The 16,617-nt window shown below is 41.0% G+C and overlaps 1 protein-coding gene across 2 annotated transcripts; it reads right to left on the minus strand.

Moving 5' to 3' along the window:
- Positions 1-356: 356 nt before the first annotated feature.
- Positions 357-14,531, minus strand: RAB33B (RAB33B, member RAS oncogene family). Of its 2 annotated transcripts, none has more exons than XM_086704201.1 (3): positions 14,327-14,531; positions 13,864-14,131; positions 357-1,106 (listed from the first exon to the last, which is right to left on the minus strand). In XM_086704201.1, exons 2-3 carry the CDS (start codon positions 14,110-14,112, stop codon positions 666-668), a joined length of 690 nt encoding a protein of 229 aa, XP_086560327.1. In that variant the 5' UTR covers positions 14,113-14,131; positions 14,327-14,531; the 3' UTR covers positions 357-665. The 2 variants fall into 2 exon arrangements, with proteins under 2 accessions (XP_086560327.1, XP_025777449.1); XM_025921664.2 differs by having other exon boundaries at positions 358-1,106; positions 14,375-14,528.
- Positions 14,532-16,617: the final 2,086 nt, after the last annotated feature.

Here is a 16,617-nt window from a genome sequence, read left to right on the forward strand (position 1 = left end):
AGAGGCAAATACCAGGTTTATCCTATTGAGAACACTTCCCATTCAAAGGACATACCTAGGAAGTATGTCCTAAACCTTTAATTTTTTGTTTTCAATCCCATGAATACAGGATTGAACAGTCACTTACTCCTAAAATACTATCATGCTCTCATCTGAAGCCTCCTTCTTTGGGTTCTCAATGGAAAAATGTTCTGATTCATTCTACCTTTGCTTCATTTTCTTTTTTTTTTTTTTCAACGTTTATTTATTTTTGGGACAGAGAGAGACAGAGCATGAACAGGGGAGGGGCAGAGAGAGAGAGGGAGACACAGAATCGGAAACAGGCTCCAGGCTCTGAGCCATCAGCCCAGAGCCCGACGCGGGGCTCGAACTCCCGGACCGCGAGATCGTGACCTGGCTGAAGTCGGACGCTTAACCGACTGCGCCACCCAGGCGCCCCTTTGCTTCATTTTCAACCTCACATGAAAACCAACTTTTTCCCTGTGTTGTCACAGTGACAAACTTAATTAAGTAGATACAAAATACAAAAAATCAGCATGACAATGATAAATAGTAAAGTGTCAGGATGATCCATTATACTTGAGATTAAATCTTATGACTTAACACTGTCATACTTCAAAAGTATTTCTTTTGTCAAAATTAGATAGTATAATAAAGACTGTTACTTAGCACCAGCATGTCATTGCAGGCTTTGGTTCAGGCTTCAGAGTAATTCCGTTATCGGGGGGTTGACTAAGCATTAATGGTTTGTGGCTCTTAAGTTTATGAGCCAAGGTCATAAATATAGCTTCCACATGGTCATTATCATTGGGGTTTTTCGCAGAGGTTTCAAACAAAGGCATACTATGTGTGTCAGCAAATTTCTGTGCCAAGTCTGTAGGTACTTGAATGGCACTTCTCAAGTCACATTTATTTCCAACAAGAATCCGTGGTATGTCACTGGCTAGCAAATGTTGTTTGCATTCTTCTATCCAAGATGGTAGGCTATGAAAACTAGCCATGTTGGTCATATCATACACGAAGACAACAGCATGTACATTTCTGTAGTAGTGCTGTACCATGCTCTTTCTAAATCGTTCTTGTCCTGCTGTGTCCCATAACTGGATCTGAAAGTGAAAAAGGAGAGAAAACTGAACATTTCATTCCAATCATACATATTGAAAATTTTAATCAACTCTGCATGGTCTTTAGTACGTCTTCACTTACACTACTTTGTTCCCTTCCATAATGCCTTTTCAGTGTAATTTATGGGATCCAGATTTCATGACACTAATTACCTCATAATTAATGCAAGTATCAGAACAAATATTTCAATTTAGCATTTAAATTTCAGTAAGTTAAATTTGTCTGGAGGAAATTTACCTCAAAAACCGATTCTAAAATATTAAATAAAAATATATCAGGTTTTAACAAACACGTTAACTGTCTAATCCCTGTAAATTTGGTTACCATATGCCCTTCTCTACCTTTCACCAGACTAACTTTAAAATAGACTTAGGCGGGGCGCCTGGGTGGCGCAGTCGGTTAAGCGTCCGACTTCAGCCAGGTCACGATCTCGCGGTCCGTGAGTTCGAGCCCCGCGTCGGGCTCTGGGCTGATGGCTCGGAGCCTGGAGCCTGTTTCCGATTCTGTGTCTCCCTCTCTCTCTGCCCCTCCCCCGTTCATGCTCTGTCTCTCTCTGTCCCAAAAATAAATAAACGTTGAAAAAAAAATTTGAAAAAAAAATAAAAATAAAAAAAATAAATAAATAAATAAAATAGACTTAGGACAGATACTAAGAGTCATTAGGTCTAGTCCCCACACTATATATATATATATATATATATATATATATATATACACACACACACACACACACATATATATGTATATATTATATATACAATTTATACATAATATAGATTGTGTATATATATGTAATATAAATACAAAATCCTCCTTGAAAATTATAAAAGGCTAGAAAATCACTTATTTAACCTAAACATCTCAACCAACAAGACTATTCCAATATCTCCCAGTCCAAATATGGGGGAGTTGAGGAAAATAATATCTAAAGCTAAATATAAGTCATGTGTTATAATTATCTTAAAATACTGAATTACCTTACCTTTGTTTACTGCCTAAAGAAGTTAAATGATGAGGATACTGATCTCAGTGGAAAAGACTAGAGGTCAATTTGCTTAGATAACTTTCTTTTTAAATTTTTTAATTTTTTTTTTATTTTTGAGAGTGAGAGAGGGACAGAGCATGAGTGGGGAAGGGGCAGAGAAAGAGGGAGACACAGAATGCAAAGCAGGCTCCAGGCTCTGAGCTGTAGGCACAGTCTGACACGGGGCCCAAACTTACGAACCGAGAGATCATGACCTGAGCCAACATCGACACTTAACCAACTGAGCCACCCAAGCACCCCTTGCTTATTACATGACTTTTGATTGACAGACTTGTACTATTTATAAATGTTCACGGTATGGACTGGAAGCCTAAACTGGTGTATTTCTCACAAAGCAACACCAAAGTAGAGGAAAATGAGGAGATTCTGCAGATGGCCCAAAAAGTAAGTAGAATATAAGATACAAATTGCTCAGGATATGGCGACATATAGTAAGTGCTCAATTAAGATGTAATGAATGAATAAATACACCTTAAAAGTGTGATTAGGGATGAAAATATTGATCACCAATCTCTTCCATGGTATCTTAATTTTCTTAAGTTGTTTTTTTTTTTTTTAAAGTAATCTCTGCACCCAATGTGGGGCTTGAACTCACAACCCTGAGATCAAGAGTTGCGTGCTCTTCTGAGTCAGCCATGCACTCCCATGCTACCCTAATTTTTATCAGGTTTTTTTTTTTTTTTTTGGTAGTTAATTTTTCTTTTAAGTATTTGTTTATTTTGGGGAGAGTGCAAGCAGGGGAGAGGCAGAGAAAGGAGGACAGAGGATACAAAGCGGGCTCTGTGCTGACAGACTGACCGCAGCAGTCTGATGTGGGGCTCGAACTCACGAATTGAGAAATCATGACCTGAGCCAAAGTCAGACGCTCAACAGACTGAGCTCCCCAGGTGCCCCTAGCAGTTCTTTTTGAGACCAAATTTCTCCATTTCCTTAATATTCTCCCTTTCTAATTAACATAAACCAAATTTTGCTCCAGGCAGAAATATAAAGTACTCTACAAACTTGATTTCTCAGGCTCTTCTAGAACTAAGGGAGGCCAAATCACATAGTTCTAGCCAATAATTTGTAGACAGTCTTTCATTGGGATTTTCCAGGAAAACTACAGATGTGTGATTAAAAAAAAAAAAAGACTGGGGCACCTGGGTGGCTCAGTCGGTTGAGCATCCGACTTCAGCTCAGGTCACGATTTCACGGTCCGTGAGTTCGAGCCCCGCATCGGGCTCTGGGCTGATGGCTCAGAGCCTGGAGCCTGCTTCTGATTCTGTGTCTCCCTCTCTCTCTGCCCCTCCCCTATTCATGCTCCGTCTCTCTCTGTCTTAAAAATAAATAAACGTTAAAAAAAAAATTAAAAAAAAAAAAAGACAGGAGAATTGGGCACGTGCCTTTTGCACCTCTCTCACCATACCCTTTCTGCCTGGAATGGGATATAATGACTGGAGGTTCAGCAACTATTGTATGAGCCTCCGTGGAGAAGAAAGCCACACACAAGAATGGCGGAAGTCTACACAGACCTGGAATCACACAGTACCATCATACAGACTGCTGCCTCTGGTCTCCTTATTCCATGAGAAAAATAAAACCTTACACGGTTAAATCATTATAGCTGAACTTCTCTTATATGTAGCTAAATGGCATCGTAAAATTACTTACCATGTACACTCTTTAAAACCTTTACCCCTTACACTCAAGGGGTAATTTACTCATCAAATCACAAGGTTTTGCCTCAATACATTCCTAGAGATGTCACAAAATAAATTATAAAATACCCCCTTCGTGATGTAAGCAACAAAACTGGCAGATAGGCCATGAAGATTTAGTATCATATAAGTCAGAGATAGAAGCAAACGATTGTCAGCAAAGCAAATTAATAACTACTAACAACTAAACTGTTTAAATCAACGATTATTTATTCAATGCCAACTATGTGCCAGTAGGTGACTATTTTACCTCTAGACCTTGGCTTCTTCAACGGTGAAAGCAAAGTTTAGTTTCAGACCTAAAAAAATAAGTATTAATAGACTAGCTACACTGTGCATGCAAAGAGCTAATAAAGTAAATGTATAATTCTTTAAAAATGCAACTTTTCTTTTAAAAAAAGACATACAACTTTTTTATCTCAACTAACAGGTTAAGAATAAAAACACTCAACAAACAATTAAAAATGCTTCAAACGATAGCTGTCAAAACTTATTAAACAAAGCTACAATAATAAAGACTTTGTGCTACTAGAGTAAGACTAGGCATATAGATCAACAGAACAAAACTGAGAGTCCAGAAATAAATCCATGTATCTGTGGTCAATTGATTTTCAACAAGAGTGCCAAGACAATTCAACAGGGGAAAGAATAGTTGTTTTAACAAATAGTGCTGGGACAACATACAAAAAATGAGGTTGGACCCCCAACCTCACACCATATATAAAAACTTATTCAAAATGGATAAAAAACCTAAATGTAAGAGCTGAAACTGTAAAATTCTTAGAAGAAAACATAGGGATAAATATTTGTGACCACCAGGTTAGACAATGATATTTAAAGCACAAGCAATCAAAGAAAAAATAAATTGGACTTCATCAAAATTAAAAACATTTGTGTTTCAAAGAATATTATCAAGAAAGTGAAAAGACAACTTACAAAATGGGAGAAAATACCTGCAAATAATATGTGTGATAGGGGTCTACTATTCAAAATACTTAATATCTTTTATAACTCAATAATAAAAGGACAGGTAACCCAATTAAAAAATTGACAAAGAATCTGCACAGACATTTCTCCAATGAAAATATACAAATGGCCAATAAGCACATAAAAAGATGTTCAACATCATTAGCAATCAAGGAAATGCAAATCAAAAACAAATGAAACACCATTTTACACTCACATTAAGATGGCCATTAAAAAACAACAACAACAAAAAATGGCCAATAACAAGTGTTGGCAGAGATGTAGAAAAACTGGAACCTTCATACATTGCTGGCGGGGATGTAAAATAGTACAGCCACTTTAGAAAACAGTTTGGCCATTCCTCAAAAAGTTGGACTATTACTTACCCATAAAAAGGAATAAAGTACTGATATTTGCTACAACAAAGGTGAACCTCCAGAATACACTAAGTGAAAGAGGCCAGACATATATTCTGTGGTTCCATTTATACAAAATTTCCCAAATAGAAAAATCCATAGAGATGGAACACAGAGTTGGTGGTTGCCAGGGCTGGGAAATGGGGAGAAACTGTTCAGGGTGAGAGGTTTTACTTCAGAGTGATTGAAATATTTTGAAACTAGACAGAGGTGTGGTTATGCAACATTACCAATCTACTAAATGTCAATGAACTGTTTACTTTAAAATGGTTAATTTTTGGGGCGCCTGGGTGGCGCAGTCGGTTAAGCGTCCGACTTCAGCCAGGTCACGATCTCGCGGTCCGGGAGTTCGAGGCCCGCGTCGGGCTCTGGGCTGATGGCTCAGAGCCTGGAGCCTGTTTCCGATTCTGTGTCTCCCTCTCTCTCTGCCCCTCCCCCGTTCATGCTCTGTCTCTCTCTGTCCCAAAAAAATAAATAAACGTTGAAAAAAAAATTTTAAATGGTTAATTTTTTATTTGAATTTCACTTTAATAAATTACTTTAAAAAAGAGAGAGTTGCCATATGACCCAGAACTTCCACTCCCAGGTGTATATGAGAGAACTGAAAAGATATGCTCACATAAAAACTTGTACACAAATGTTCATAGCAGCAGTATTTGTAATAGCTAAAAGGTAGAACCAACCCAAATATCCATCAACTGATGAAAGAATAAACAAAATGTCCATATGATGGAATATTACTCAGCCATAAAAAGGAATAAAGTACTGAGACACCTGGGTGGCTCAGGCAGGTAAACATCCAACTTCGGCTCAGGTCATGATCTCATGGCTCGTTGGGTTCGAGCCCCGCGTTGGGCTCTGTGCTGACAGCTCAGAGCCTGCAGCCTGCTTTGGATTCTCCATCTCCCTTTCTCTCTGCTCCTCCCCTACTCATGCTCTGTCTCTCTCTCTCAAAAATAAATACACATTAAAAAATTAAAATAAAGGAATGAAGTATTGATACATGCTACAACACGGATGAACCTTGAAAACACTATCCTAAGTGAAAGAAGCCAGACACCACAGGCCACATGTTATAAGATTCTCTTTATATGAAATGTCCAGTAGAGGCAAATCCACAGAGACAGAAAGTAGACTGGTGGTGAGGGTAGAGTAAGAATGGGGAATGACTGTTAAAATGAGTACAGGGTTTCTTTTTGGAGCTCTGGAAGCAGATAGTGATAATGGTTGCACAACCTCGTGAATATATCAAAAGCCAATAAACTGTATTATTTTAACAGGGTAAATCTTATGGTATCTGAATTATATTTCAGTTTTTTAGAGTCATCAAAAAAAACCCACACCAAACTGTATCTTTAACATTTAGAAACGTATTTGGGGAATAATTTGATGACCTATATAAAAGCTGTCCAAAGAAACTGCAGCTGACCTTTTCTTTTTTAACATTTCCTGTAGCTCAGGTATTCAAAAACCATTTCATCAATGAAGAATGACTTATAATGTTTTAAGCAGAGAATATTTATAAGTTTAAAGTAAATAAATGAAAAGCACACAAGGAAATATACCAACACATTAAACATAGCTGTCTTTAAGGCAACTTCCCCCTTTATTTCTACTTTTGTTTTTCATAACAAGCAACCACTTCTATAAAAACAAACTAAACATAAAAAATTAGTGCTTACACAGAATTTAGACCTGCCTCAAAGAACTGCAAAAGCCCTCAACGTGATGATGAGGATGTTTATTCCTAAGAAAACCATCTGTTTGTTTTAGGATGGGCCTGCCTCAACAGTTCTCTGCTTCCCATCAATCTTGTTCAAAAGTGTGCATTCTACCATATCAAGACTTCCAGGAAACAAGGGGTCTGAAATAATAACTCTTCACACTTTACTGGAAAGCCACAAAAGTAATTACTAAGTTAACGAGGCACTTACAAAGGATTATTTAAAAAGAAGCTTCAGAATTTCCTAACAGAATTGCTGACACAAGAGCTCAGGCAAAGGCACACTGCCACATGGTCTGCAGCCTTCAAGCCTGCATGGAACATGAGGCGAGGGCAAAGGGTTTGTGGGAAGAGCAGTCAGAGACTCAGAAAAGAAAGGACAGGACAGATGACAAACACTGTCAACCATGAAGGGCAAAACAAAGTTTGACCTAAAGAGAGAGAAACCAACGGGGAGAGACTTGGTAGAGAACAAACCCCATGATAGCTTAGAAAAGTCTTGAGGTTAAGCTTTGAGTAGAGTGGTTCACAGTGTTTAACAAAGGAGAATAACACTTAGGAAACTAAAGAAGTGACACGCTTTTGTCTGGTTTAATTAGGAAGTATTTTCAGAGCAATTTTTCCCAATTTAATAGTTAATATTTGAGGGGCACGTGGGTGGCTCAGTCGGTTAAGTATCCGGTTTTGGCTCAGGTCATGATCTTGAAGTTTGTGGGTTCGAGCCCCATGTCATGCTCTGTGCTGTGATCCTGGAGCCTACTTTGGATTCTGTGTCTCCTTCACTCACTCACTCTCTCTCTCAGCCCTTCCCCCACTCATGCTGTCTCTCTCTCTCAAAAATAAACATTAAAAAAATAGTTAATGTTTTATGGAAAATGGCTAATGCATGCTCCCATAGATATTATTCCCATTTTAAACATTATATGAACATGAAACATATTTCAATATTTCAAAAATCTCTACTTTAAATTCCAATAGAAGTTCCAACAAAAATTTCAACCTTATTATTTGCAAAAAACTAACAGTAGATTCTTATTGTTGATGAAAGTTTTTTTAGTAGTATTATCACCAAAATGAAAGATGATCTGTCTAAACTGATTTAATACTGTTTTTGCCTGACTGAAAATGATAAAAGTATTAATCCAAATGATCTTCCTTCTTTGATCAGCTACCAAATTTCCATTAGTTTCCCTTATCACCTCAATTCTAGATTTCCAGAGTAGCTTACCATCTGATCTCCTTGTTTCCATACATTCAACATGTATTCCCTGAGTACGCCATAGTTTAGAAACGGAGCTAGACATTCGAAAAAGTCTATGGCATTTCCAGACATGGATCCTGCTCTAAGACTGAGTAAGACTTAATAAAAGAGGAAGAAACACCTACATAATACAATGAGGAAAGAGATCATTTAAAGTCTCAGGTAAATTGCTAAAGGGAATTCATAGAAGGAAGAAACAGAATGGAGAAGGAGGGGTGTGATATTTTTGACAGACACACTGAGTTGAATAGGGAAGAATTACATGTGGTGAAATATGGGCAGAGGGAATGTTCCAGGCAAGCAGTGGGGCATGCAAGGGGAAAACATAGGGATCAGCAAACAAGAGGCTGGACTTTAGGGTACTTGAAGGAAATTAATGGGAAAAAAAGTTTGAAAGGCAGTCTGAAGCAAAAGGAAGGAAGTCCTACGTTAATTTTAAAAGTTGGAATTTTACAATATAGTGGAGAACTACCCAGAGCATCTGAGGCAGAGAACATTAATCTCCCTAGAGTGCAACACTAATCTGGCATTTTGGCAACAATGTATAAAACAGGTTCACTGAAGACTGGCCATGGAAGATGAGTTGAGCTGCTGCAACAGACCAGAGGGATTTTTAAAACTAGGATTTTGAAGAAAGGATGGATTACAGAATCATGCATGTAGAGACCCAGCTGGATTTAGGGAGCAAAAGAAAGGGGACAAGGCTGCGAAGATGAGGAGGGATGCCATCATGACAACCTAGGTGATGTGGGGAGAAACAGGATAAACAGATTTGCCAGGGAAGATGAACTCACTTCAGACATTCTAGGCGAAGGAGAGATTATCCAAATAGCCATGTCTAGAAGACAGTAGGAAATGCACAGTAAGACAGGGAGAGAGGTGGGCTAGACAAAGATTTGGAAGTTATCTCCACGGATGTGACAGCTGACACTGAGAGACTACCAAGGGAGAGAATGTAGATAGAAAACCAGGTCAGGGGGCAAACTGTATCTTATTCTAGATTCACTCTCAATTGCTGCCACATTTATCTTCCTAAAACACCTGGACTTTTTGCCATGCATACAAAATAAAGTCTAGACTCTTTTTTTAAATAATTTTTTTAATGTTTATTAATTTTTGAGAGAGTCTGTGTGCACGCATGCGTTTGGGTTAGGGGCAGTGGGGGGCGGGGGGGGCGGTGGGGAGACAGAGGATCTATCTGCAGGCTCCATGCTGACAGCAGAGCCCGATGCGGGGCTCAAACTCATAAACTTTGAAATCATGACCTGAGCCAAACTTGGATGCTTACCCGATTGAGCCACCCAGGAGCACCTGAAGTTGACTCTTCAGCTTTCTTTTTCAAACTCTTCACAAACGTTGCTACCAATACCTGCATATTCTTCTCACTTGCCACCTTTCCACAAGAACCTCTGATCCCACGGGAGCATCCTGCTAATGGTCCTTATCAGAAAACCCACCCCCCCCCCCAGTGGGACTGCACCTAGCACCCCAAGCACAAAGAATTCCTCCACCCACACCCAAACAATAACTCGGCACTCATTCTTCACCTGGTTTTGCTGGTCACCTTTTTAGGTACATAAATCTTATCCTAATCTAGGACAGTAATTCATTTATGCACTATATCAGGGTCAGCAAACTCTTTCTGTAAAAGGTCAAAACAGTGAGTATCTTAGGTTGTGTGGGGCTAACATCCCTGTCACAACTACTCCTCTCTGCCACTGGAGCACAAAAGCAAGCCCAAAATGCAGACACGAGCATAGCTGTGTTGCAATACTTTGTTTACAAACTCTAAAATCAGAGTTTCACATAATTTTCACCTGTCATAAAACCATATTCTTATGATTTTTCCCCCCAACCATTTAAAAAAGTAAAAATCGGGGTTAGCGTCCGACTCTTGATTTCAGCTCAGGTCATGATCTCATGGTTCATGGATTCATGCTGCTGGGTTCTGTGCCAACAATGCAGAGTCTGCTTGGGATTCTCTCTCTCCTCTCTGCCCCTCCCCCGCTCTCAACATAAATTTAAAAACTTAAAAAATAATAAAATAAAAAAGTAAAAATCATTCTTAGCTTGCAGGCCACGTAAAAATAGGCAGCAGACCATATCTAGCCCTCAAGCATAATTTGCCAACCCCTACAGTGTATCATAATTCTTGTGACTAACAAAAATGTCATCTTTCATGCAATCACTCATTAAATGTTTGTTGTACCAATGGGGGAGAGGTACTGATTATTTTCCTTTAGTTAATATTAACATCTTGTATTTAACATGGCAAAATGTCATACCTCTGTAAAGGAAGCCATCCCAATGTTCAAATAGAAACTGCTGCCCCCTAGTGAGAAGATGGACCAAATGCAACATGAGGCTTTCATGATTCTGCTGGTGTCTCACTGTAAAATGCTTGTATGAAAGGAATACAGCTAGGTATGATGGGGATACACATTACAAGGATGGAGCATAAGGATTAGGGTTGAGTCTTAATTTAAAAATCAAATGTATTTTTATTTAAGGAATTCAGTTTATAATTTTATTCAACTTCAAAAATTCTGCAAACAAGATTCTGCTCTTCCAACCATACATATATAGTACTTAGGAACAGATTAACAAATATAGACTTTGTTACATTTCACAAAACATTTTAACTGAAAGGGCACTGCCATAAGACACACTCTCTGAAAAATTTCTAGTCTGGAATTAGAAACATTCAACACAATATCTCACTGTTACCAAATAAAAATGTCTAGAATATCATTTTATCAGTAAAGTAACATAAAGCTTTCCAGCTTTCGATTGAAGATGAAAAATGAAAAGACATGTCATTTCAGATCAGGCTAAAAATTTTCCAAAGAGAAAATACGTATGAACATTTCAGCAGCACTTAAGATGTATTGCAGATTAACAAAGAAAAAGCAGGAGCAGCACATGACATAATTCTACATTCACTTCAGTTTTTTTTAAGACACTAAAACAGTTTTTTTAAAAATGTCCAATATATAACATATGGCTGCTTTGCAATGTGTTTCTTAAAGCTTTGGGAAAAAAATGTCCAATATAGACCTATCCTTTTCTACTACAGAAATCTCAGGATATTTCTGTAAGGGGGGCACCCAGGTAGCTCAGTTGGTTGGGCGTCCGACTTCAGCTCAGATCATGATCTCAAGGTCTGTGAGTTTGAGCCCCACATTGGGCTCTGTGCTGACAGCTCAGAGCCTGGAGCCTGCTTCAGATTCTGTGTCTTCCTCCCTCTGCACTTCCCCTGCTCATGTTCTGTCTCTGTCTCTCTCTCTCTCAAAAATAAATAAACATTTCAAAAGCATTTTTAAAAAGAGTATTTCTGTAAGTGTCTTTTTTGACCACAAAAGAACTCTTTCAAGTCTTAAAAGTTGGAGGTACAAGTCAATGGCTAAGGCTTTAGAAAGAAGAAAAAGGAACTCAGTTTCCAGGCCTCTACCAACCAAACAGGTTAAGCTGAAGCTCAGGAGGAATAATCCCAGAAAAAAAAAATGTTTTCTCCTTATTCCTCTTTTTTTTTCCTTTAATATCTTTTTTTTTTTTAATATGCTTATTTTATTTACCCTTGAAAGAGAGAGCATGAGCAGGGAAGGGGCAGAGACAGAGGGGGACAGAGGATCCAAAACCAGCTCTGTGCTGACAGCAGTGAGCCCCACGTGGGGCTTGAACTCACGAACCATGAGCAAGAACCGTGAGAACCGTGAGCCGAAGTTGGACACTCAACCAACTGAGCCACCCAGGCACCCTATCATACTTCTCTTAACCAGAAGAATAAACTATTGCTCCCAGATTCATCCATTTATGGTTCTGGTTCACTTATAACTGCCAGCACTTACCCCAGTAGTTAAGTATTCAACTTAGACACTAGACATGTTTTGTATTTTTTCAATATAAATACCGCTTAAATTTGCACCTGATTCATCTGAGATGTTAAAGTACAAATGGCAACCCAAAAGTAGGTAAGGAAGGAAATTCCCAACTCCTCTCCTGCCTCCATTCCCTCTACTTATTTCTTTAAAATCATGCTTTTGGGGGAATTTCTCTCACCTTTTGCATATGCCCTACTTTATCTGTGCTTCACACTCTGGATGCACAGCCACAAAAATGACTGTGCCAAAGAGGAACAATGATGTAAAGCCACCAGAGAAGAATCATCTTAAGATTATCAGTTGTAAATCAGGTGCTTCCTATATGTTCTCATCTAATCTCTTATGGCATTATCCCAATTTTTCAGAAGAGAAAATGGTCTCTGAAAGATTAAGCAACCTAAGGACTACAGTTAACCAACCACCCCAGTTCGCCTGAGACTGAGGGGGTTCCTGGGATGTGGGACTTCATTTTAAAACTGGGACAGTCTTGAGCAAACATGGTCACCCTTCTGAGGACACATAGCCCATCCTTACCCTTTCATAGGTTCAGATCTGAGCCGAGCCAGTTGGGCTCCAAAGCCCATGCACTCTCTCCCAGGACTTCTGTTTTTCCCCAACTAACCTCTCTCTCAAACTTCAGAAGCCCCAATATCTTCCACACCCCCAGGCTTCTGGGCCCAACCTAATTCTGATGAAAAATATTCAGTCTCTTCTTACCAGGTCTTTTCCTCTGTAATGCATACAGGTCTTTCTTAACTCCCTATTACAGTATACCCAAAGGACCACCACTGGCAACCTGAATGGGATGATAAAAAATTAAAGTAAAAACTATAAGGCAAAAGGACCTATAGAAGGCTGATTTCTTTTCAATCCAATTTCTCCTTTACATCATTAGCATTTAAACCCCTTTGAGGATGGTGGGGAAGGGCAGTGGTTAGAGAACAAATAAATTGTTCTCGCCTCAAGGATGTGAGGGAAAGAATGAAGACATGAATCTATCCCCCCCCCCCCCAGGGGGACCGAGGTAAAGATGAACATCTTAATTTAAAGCAAATAAGTAAATGCAGTGTACGGAAGGCAGAGCTTTTCCTGGGGTCTGAATTAAGAACTGGGAGAGGGTGGCACCAAGAATGCGTTTTTGGCAAACCAAGTAGGAACTGTCATGTATAGAATGTTTCTGCAGGAAAATAGATTCTTTTAAACAAGTCAATGTCATACAGAAACTTCTGTGGCAAAACTGCATGCAAGAGAATACCTAACTACTTCCTCAAGGGCAACAAGGTTTTACTTCCACAATGTCTAGGGCAGTGCTCAGATGCCTGTTTAATAAGTAATATTTATTAAACGACTTTTCCATGCTTGAGAAATTTCATTTTTTCCTTCGGTCTTACTTCACTGACTCCCAACACAGGAGACACTGCCAATGGATACCTTCTACACTCTTGCTTCTCAAGGTATGGTTCATGGACTAGTTGTATCTGCATCACTTGATTCCGTACCGAATTAGAATCTGCATTTTTAAAAAAACACAAGTTGCCCAGGTAAATCGCGGGGCACTAAAGTTTGCGGAGCACTGCCTTATAAGTTTGTTATAGATAAATCCTTCCAATCCCCAATTCCAATCTCTACATCGGCTTGAGAAAAAACGGAGCGCACACCTCGCACACGGCCAGCGATTAACCCACAGTGGGGTTGGGAACTGTCACCCCAGGGCGTCCTTCCTTCATGACAGTCCCCCCATCCGCTCACCTTGATGCGCTCCCCATCAATCTCCACCGCTCGTTCTCGGAAATCCACCCCGATAGTAGCCTCGGTGCGGTCCGGGAAGCGGCCGGCGCAGAAGCGGTAGGTCAGGCACGTCTTGCCCACATTGGAGTCACCGATCACGATTATCTTGAAGATACGGGAGCGAGCCGGAGGCAGAAATACTGAAGCCCCTGACACCGCACCGCTGGACGTGAAGCTTGCCTCGAGAGACGACTCCATCTCCGAAGCCATTCTCCGGACCCGCCCCAAACTGAGGCGGAGGAAAGGAGACGCAGAAAGGCTGAGAGATTACGCCACCGCGAGCGAGCGCGCCCAGCCTGCCGGCTCGGCTGCGCAGCGTCGCAGGAGCCACCGCCCTCCAGCCCGGCAACGCGCGTGCGCACCTTCCCGCCCCGGCCCCGCGCAGGTGTGGCGCCCACCAGCCCGGGCTCACTGCTCCTCCCACCTGGCCCGCGGCTCCACCCCGCCGTTACTCGGGCCTTGGCCAGTCTACCTGGAAAAGCAGGGGACCGGCCGGGGGCTGGACGGCGGGTGCGGAGGGCCAGCCAAGCGGCCAAGTGAGCCGAGCGGCCAAGCAGAGCGCCCCAGGCCCGGCAGCCAGGCTGGCCCGGCCCCGCCACGTCCAAGGCTCCCGCCCTCCGGAGGAAGCCGCGCAATCACTTTGGGGGCGGGGAGAGAAAGACAGCTGAGGAAGGAGGTACCACCAGGCACTCTCTCGCGAGAGGGCCGAAGAGCCGCCTTCAACGGGTGCCTGGTGAGGGGCTGTGAAGTCTTCGGAAGGCTGGGATGGCGAGTTCGGCGTTGTAGTCGACGTCGTTGGGGATTCCCCGGACTTGGAGGTGGAAGCGAGTTCTCTTGGCTTGCAGCTGGGAGGTTGTGGTGTCGGCTGTACCCCCTGCCTCCTCCGGACTCTCTGGACCCCGCGAGTTGGGACAGCGATAAGGACTGGAGGGGGTGGGGCGTGAGGCGCCGCCGAGAGGCCGCCCGTCGCGAGATGCGCTTGGGGACGAGCTCCCGGTCGCTTGGGGTATTGCCGCCTTCCGTCGTGGCTGGCGCGTGGTTGGCAGTGAGCAGGTGGGAGTTCGAGGCCGCCTGCCGCCTGCCGCCTTGGCACAGAGGACACCCCTTAGGCCAAGTGAGGGTATCCACGGGACTCTGGTGCCCTGGGCTCGTTTGGCTAATGCCCCAGGTCCAGAAAGTAGAGCAGATCCCATGCGGGCCACTCAGGGGTATTGAATGGGGAGTCTTCACCAGACGCCCTCTCTAGCGAGAATAAAACCCATTGTGCCCTAGTTATGTCTTAGTGCCTGCATGTCGGTAAATATTACTGAGTGCACGTAGTTGTCTTCGGCACACTATTTAAGGAAAACATTATTAGACGGGACCACTCAACCTTAAAGAATCTTCTCTGGATTACTGTGAATTCTTCAGAGGAAACCTATCATACATTAACAAACACAAAAGGCCCAAATGTGCGAACTCTGCTTTTTGTGAAAAGTTGTGTTGTTTTGCAAAAACAAGACTGTATTTTTTTCTGTTTGAGCAAATGGTTATGTCGTTCGTAAAGTCAGGGGCTATGGAGAGGAGGACACGGCAGGATTTAAATAGAGTGAGAGGAATGGTAGAGCACTCCAGAGTTCTAGGAAAGGGGATAAACTGCTTATTCTATTAGATTACATGAAAATGTACTCAGAAGAAATTAGAGGTAGAACCCGAGTGTGCCCAGAATTAACAGGAATTTGCAAAAGCCTTAATATATAGTAATTTCTGTTGCAGTAGAAAAACTATCCAGTCACTAATATGCCAAGCTATGTTAGCCAGGGAAAAAAGTTTACCCGTCTGCTTGAATGTGTATGCCAATTACATTTATTCAGTTTCCTGCTAGAGAAATTTTCAGATTCGAATTGTTTATTTGTGAGGTTGTTATCACGAAAATTAATCATTTCCCAAACTATTAGAGGGCCTTGGAATATATTCCTCTCATTTACTCTACCTGTCCCATTCAAAGGAGAGAAGCTGAAGATGTAAGACAAAAAGCAGTTGAAGAATTCAAAGCTGTGGATAATCAGGTAATTTCAAAGGATGAATAAAAAAAAAACAAAAAAAAAAACAGTATCTTTGCACCCTAAGACCCTTGCTCTTTTATATTCAGACCTTTTCAGTTTAGCTCTCGCTAAACTATCAGAAATCCCTTTTCTTGTTTGTTTTTCCAAATCCTATTCATATTTCAAAAGTTTTATCTCTGTGAAGGTTTTCCTGATTCCTTTGGCTTAGAATGTTCTTTGCTTTATTCTAAAACTAGTACACTTTGGGGGGTATTGCTCATTTGGTCTTTGAAACTTATTTTCACTGTTTAAGTTTTGTAATTATGTGTTGTGTCTTACCAGCCAGATTGTCAGCTCTTGACTACTGACGGAAAGCTCATTGTTATTCAGCAAATGATGAGTAAGTTAGTGAAGTGAGAAATTTCTTGCATGAAGTTTGTCAGTTTGAGCCCTTTACCAATTATACACACTTCAATACTACTTAAACAGAAAAAAATACTATAGACACTTGACATTGTTATCAGGAGTTTTGCATTTTCAGCCTGCAGTTTGAGAGACTCTGTGTGACTGATTATATACCACTCTTAAGTGAATAATCCCAGACCTTCCAGGTTTGATACTTGGAGATTCTACTATTGGGAAGAGTGGATGGATTTGCAGCCGTATTTTCTGAGAATTCATTTTGTCCTTG

The sequence above is a fragment of the Puma concolor genome, chromosome B1 (genome assembly GCF_028749965.1).
Source record: "Puma concolor isolate L17-30 chromosome B1, mPumCon1.1.hap2, whole genome shotgun sequence".
Classification (NCBI taxonomy): domain Eukaryota; kingdom Metazoa; phylum Chordata; class Mammalia; order Carnivora; family Felidae; genus Puma; species Puma concolor.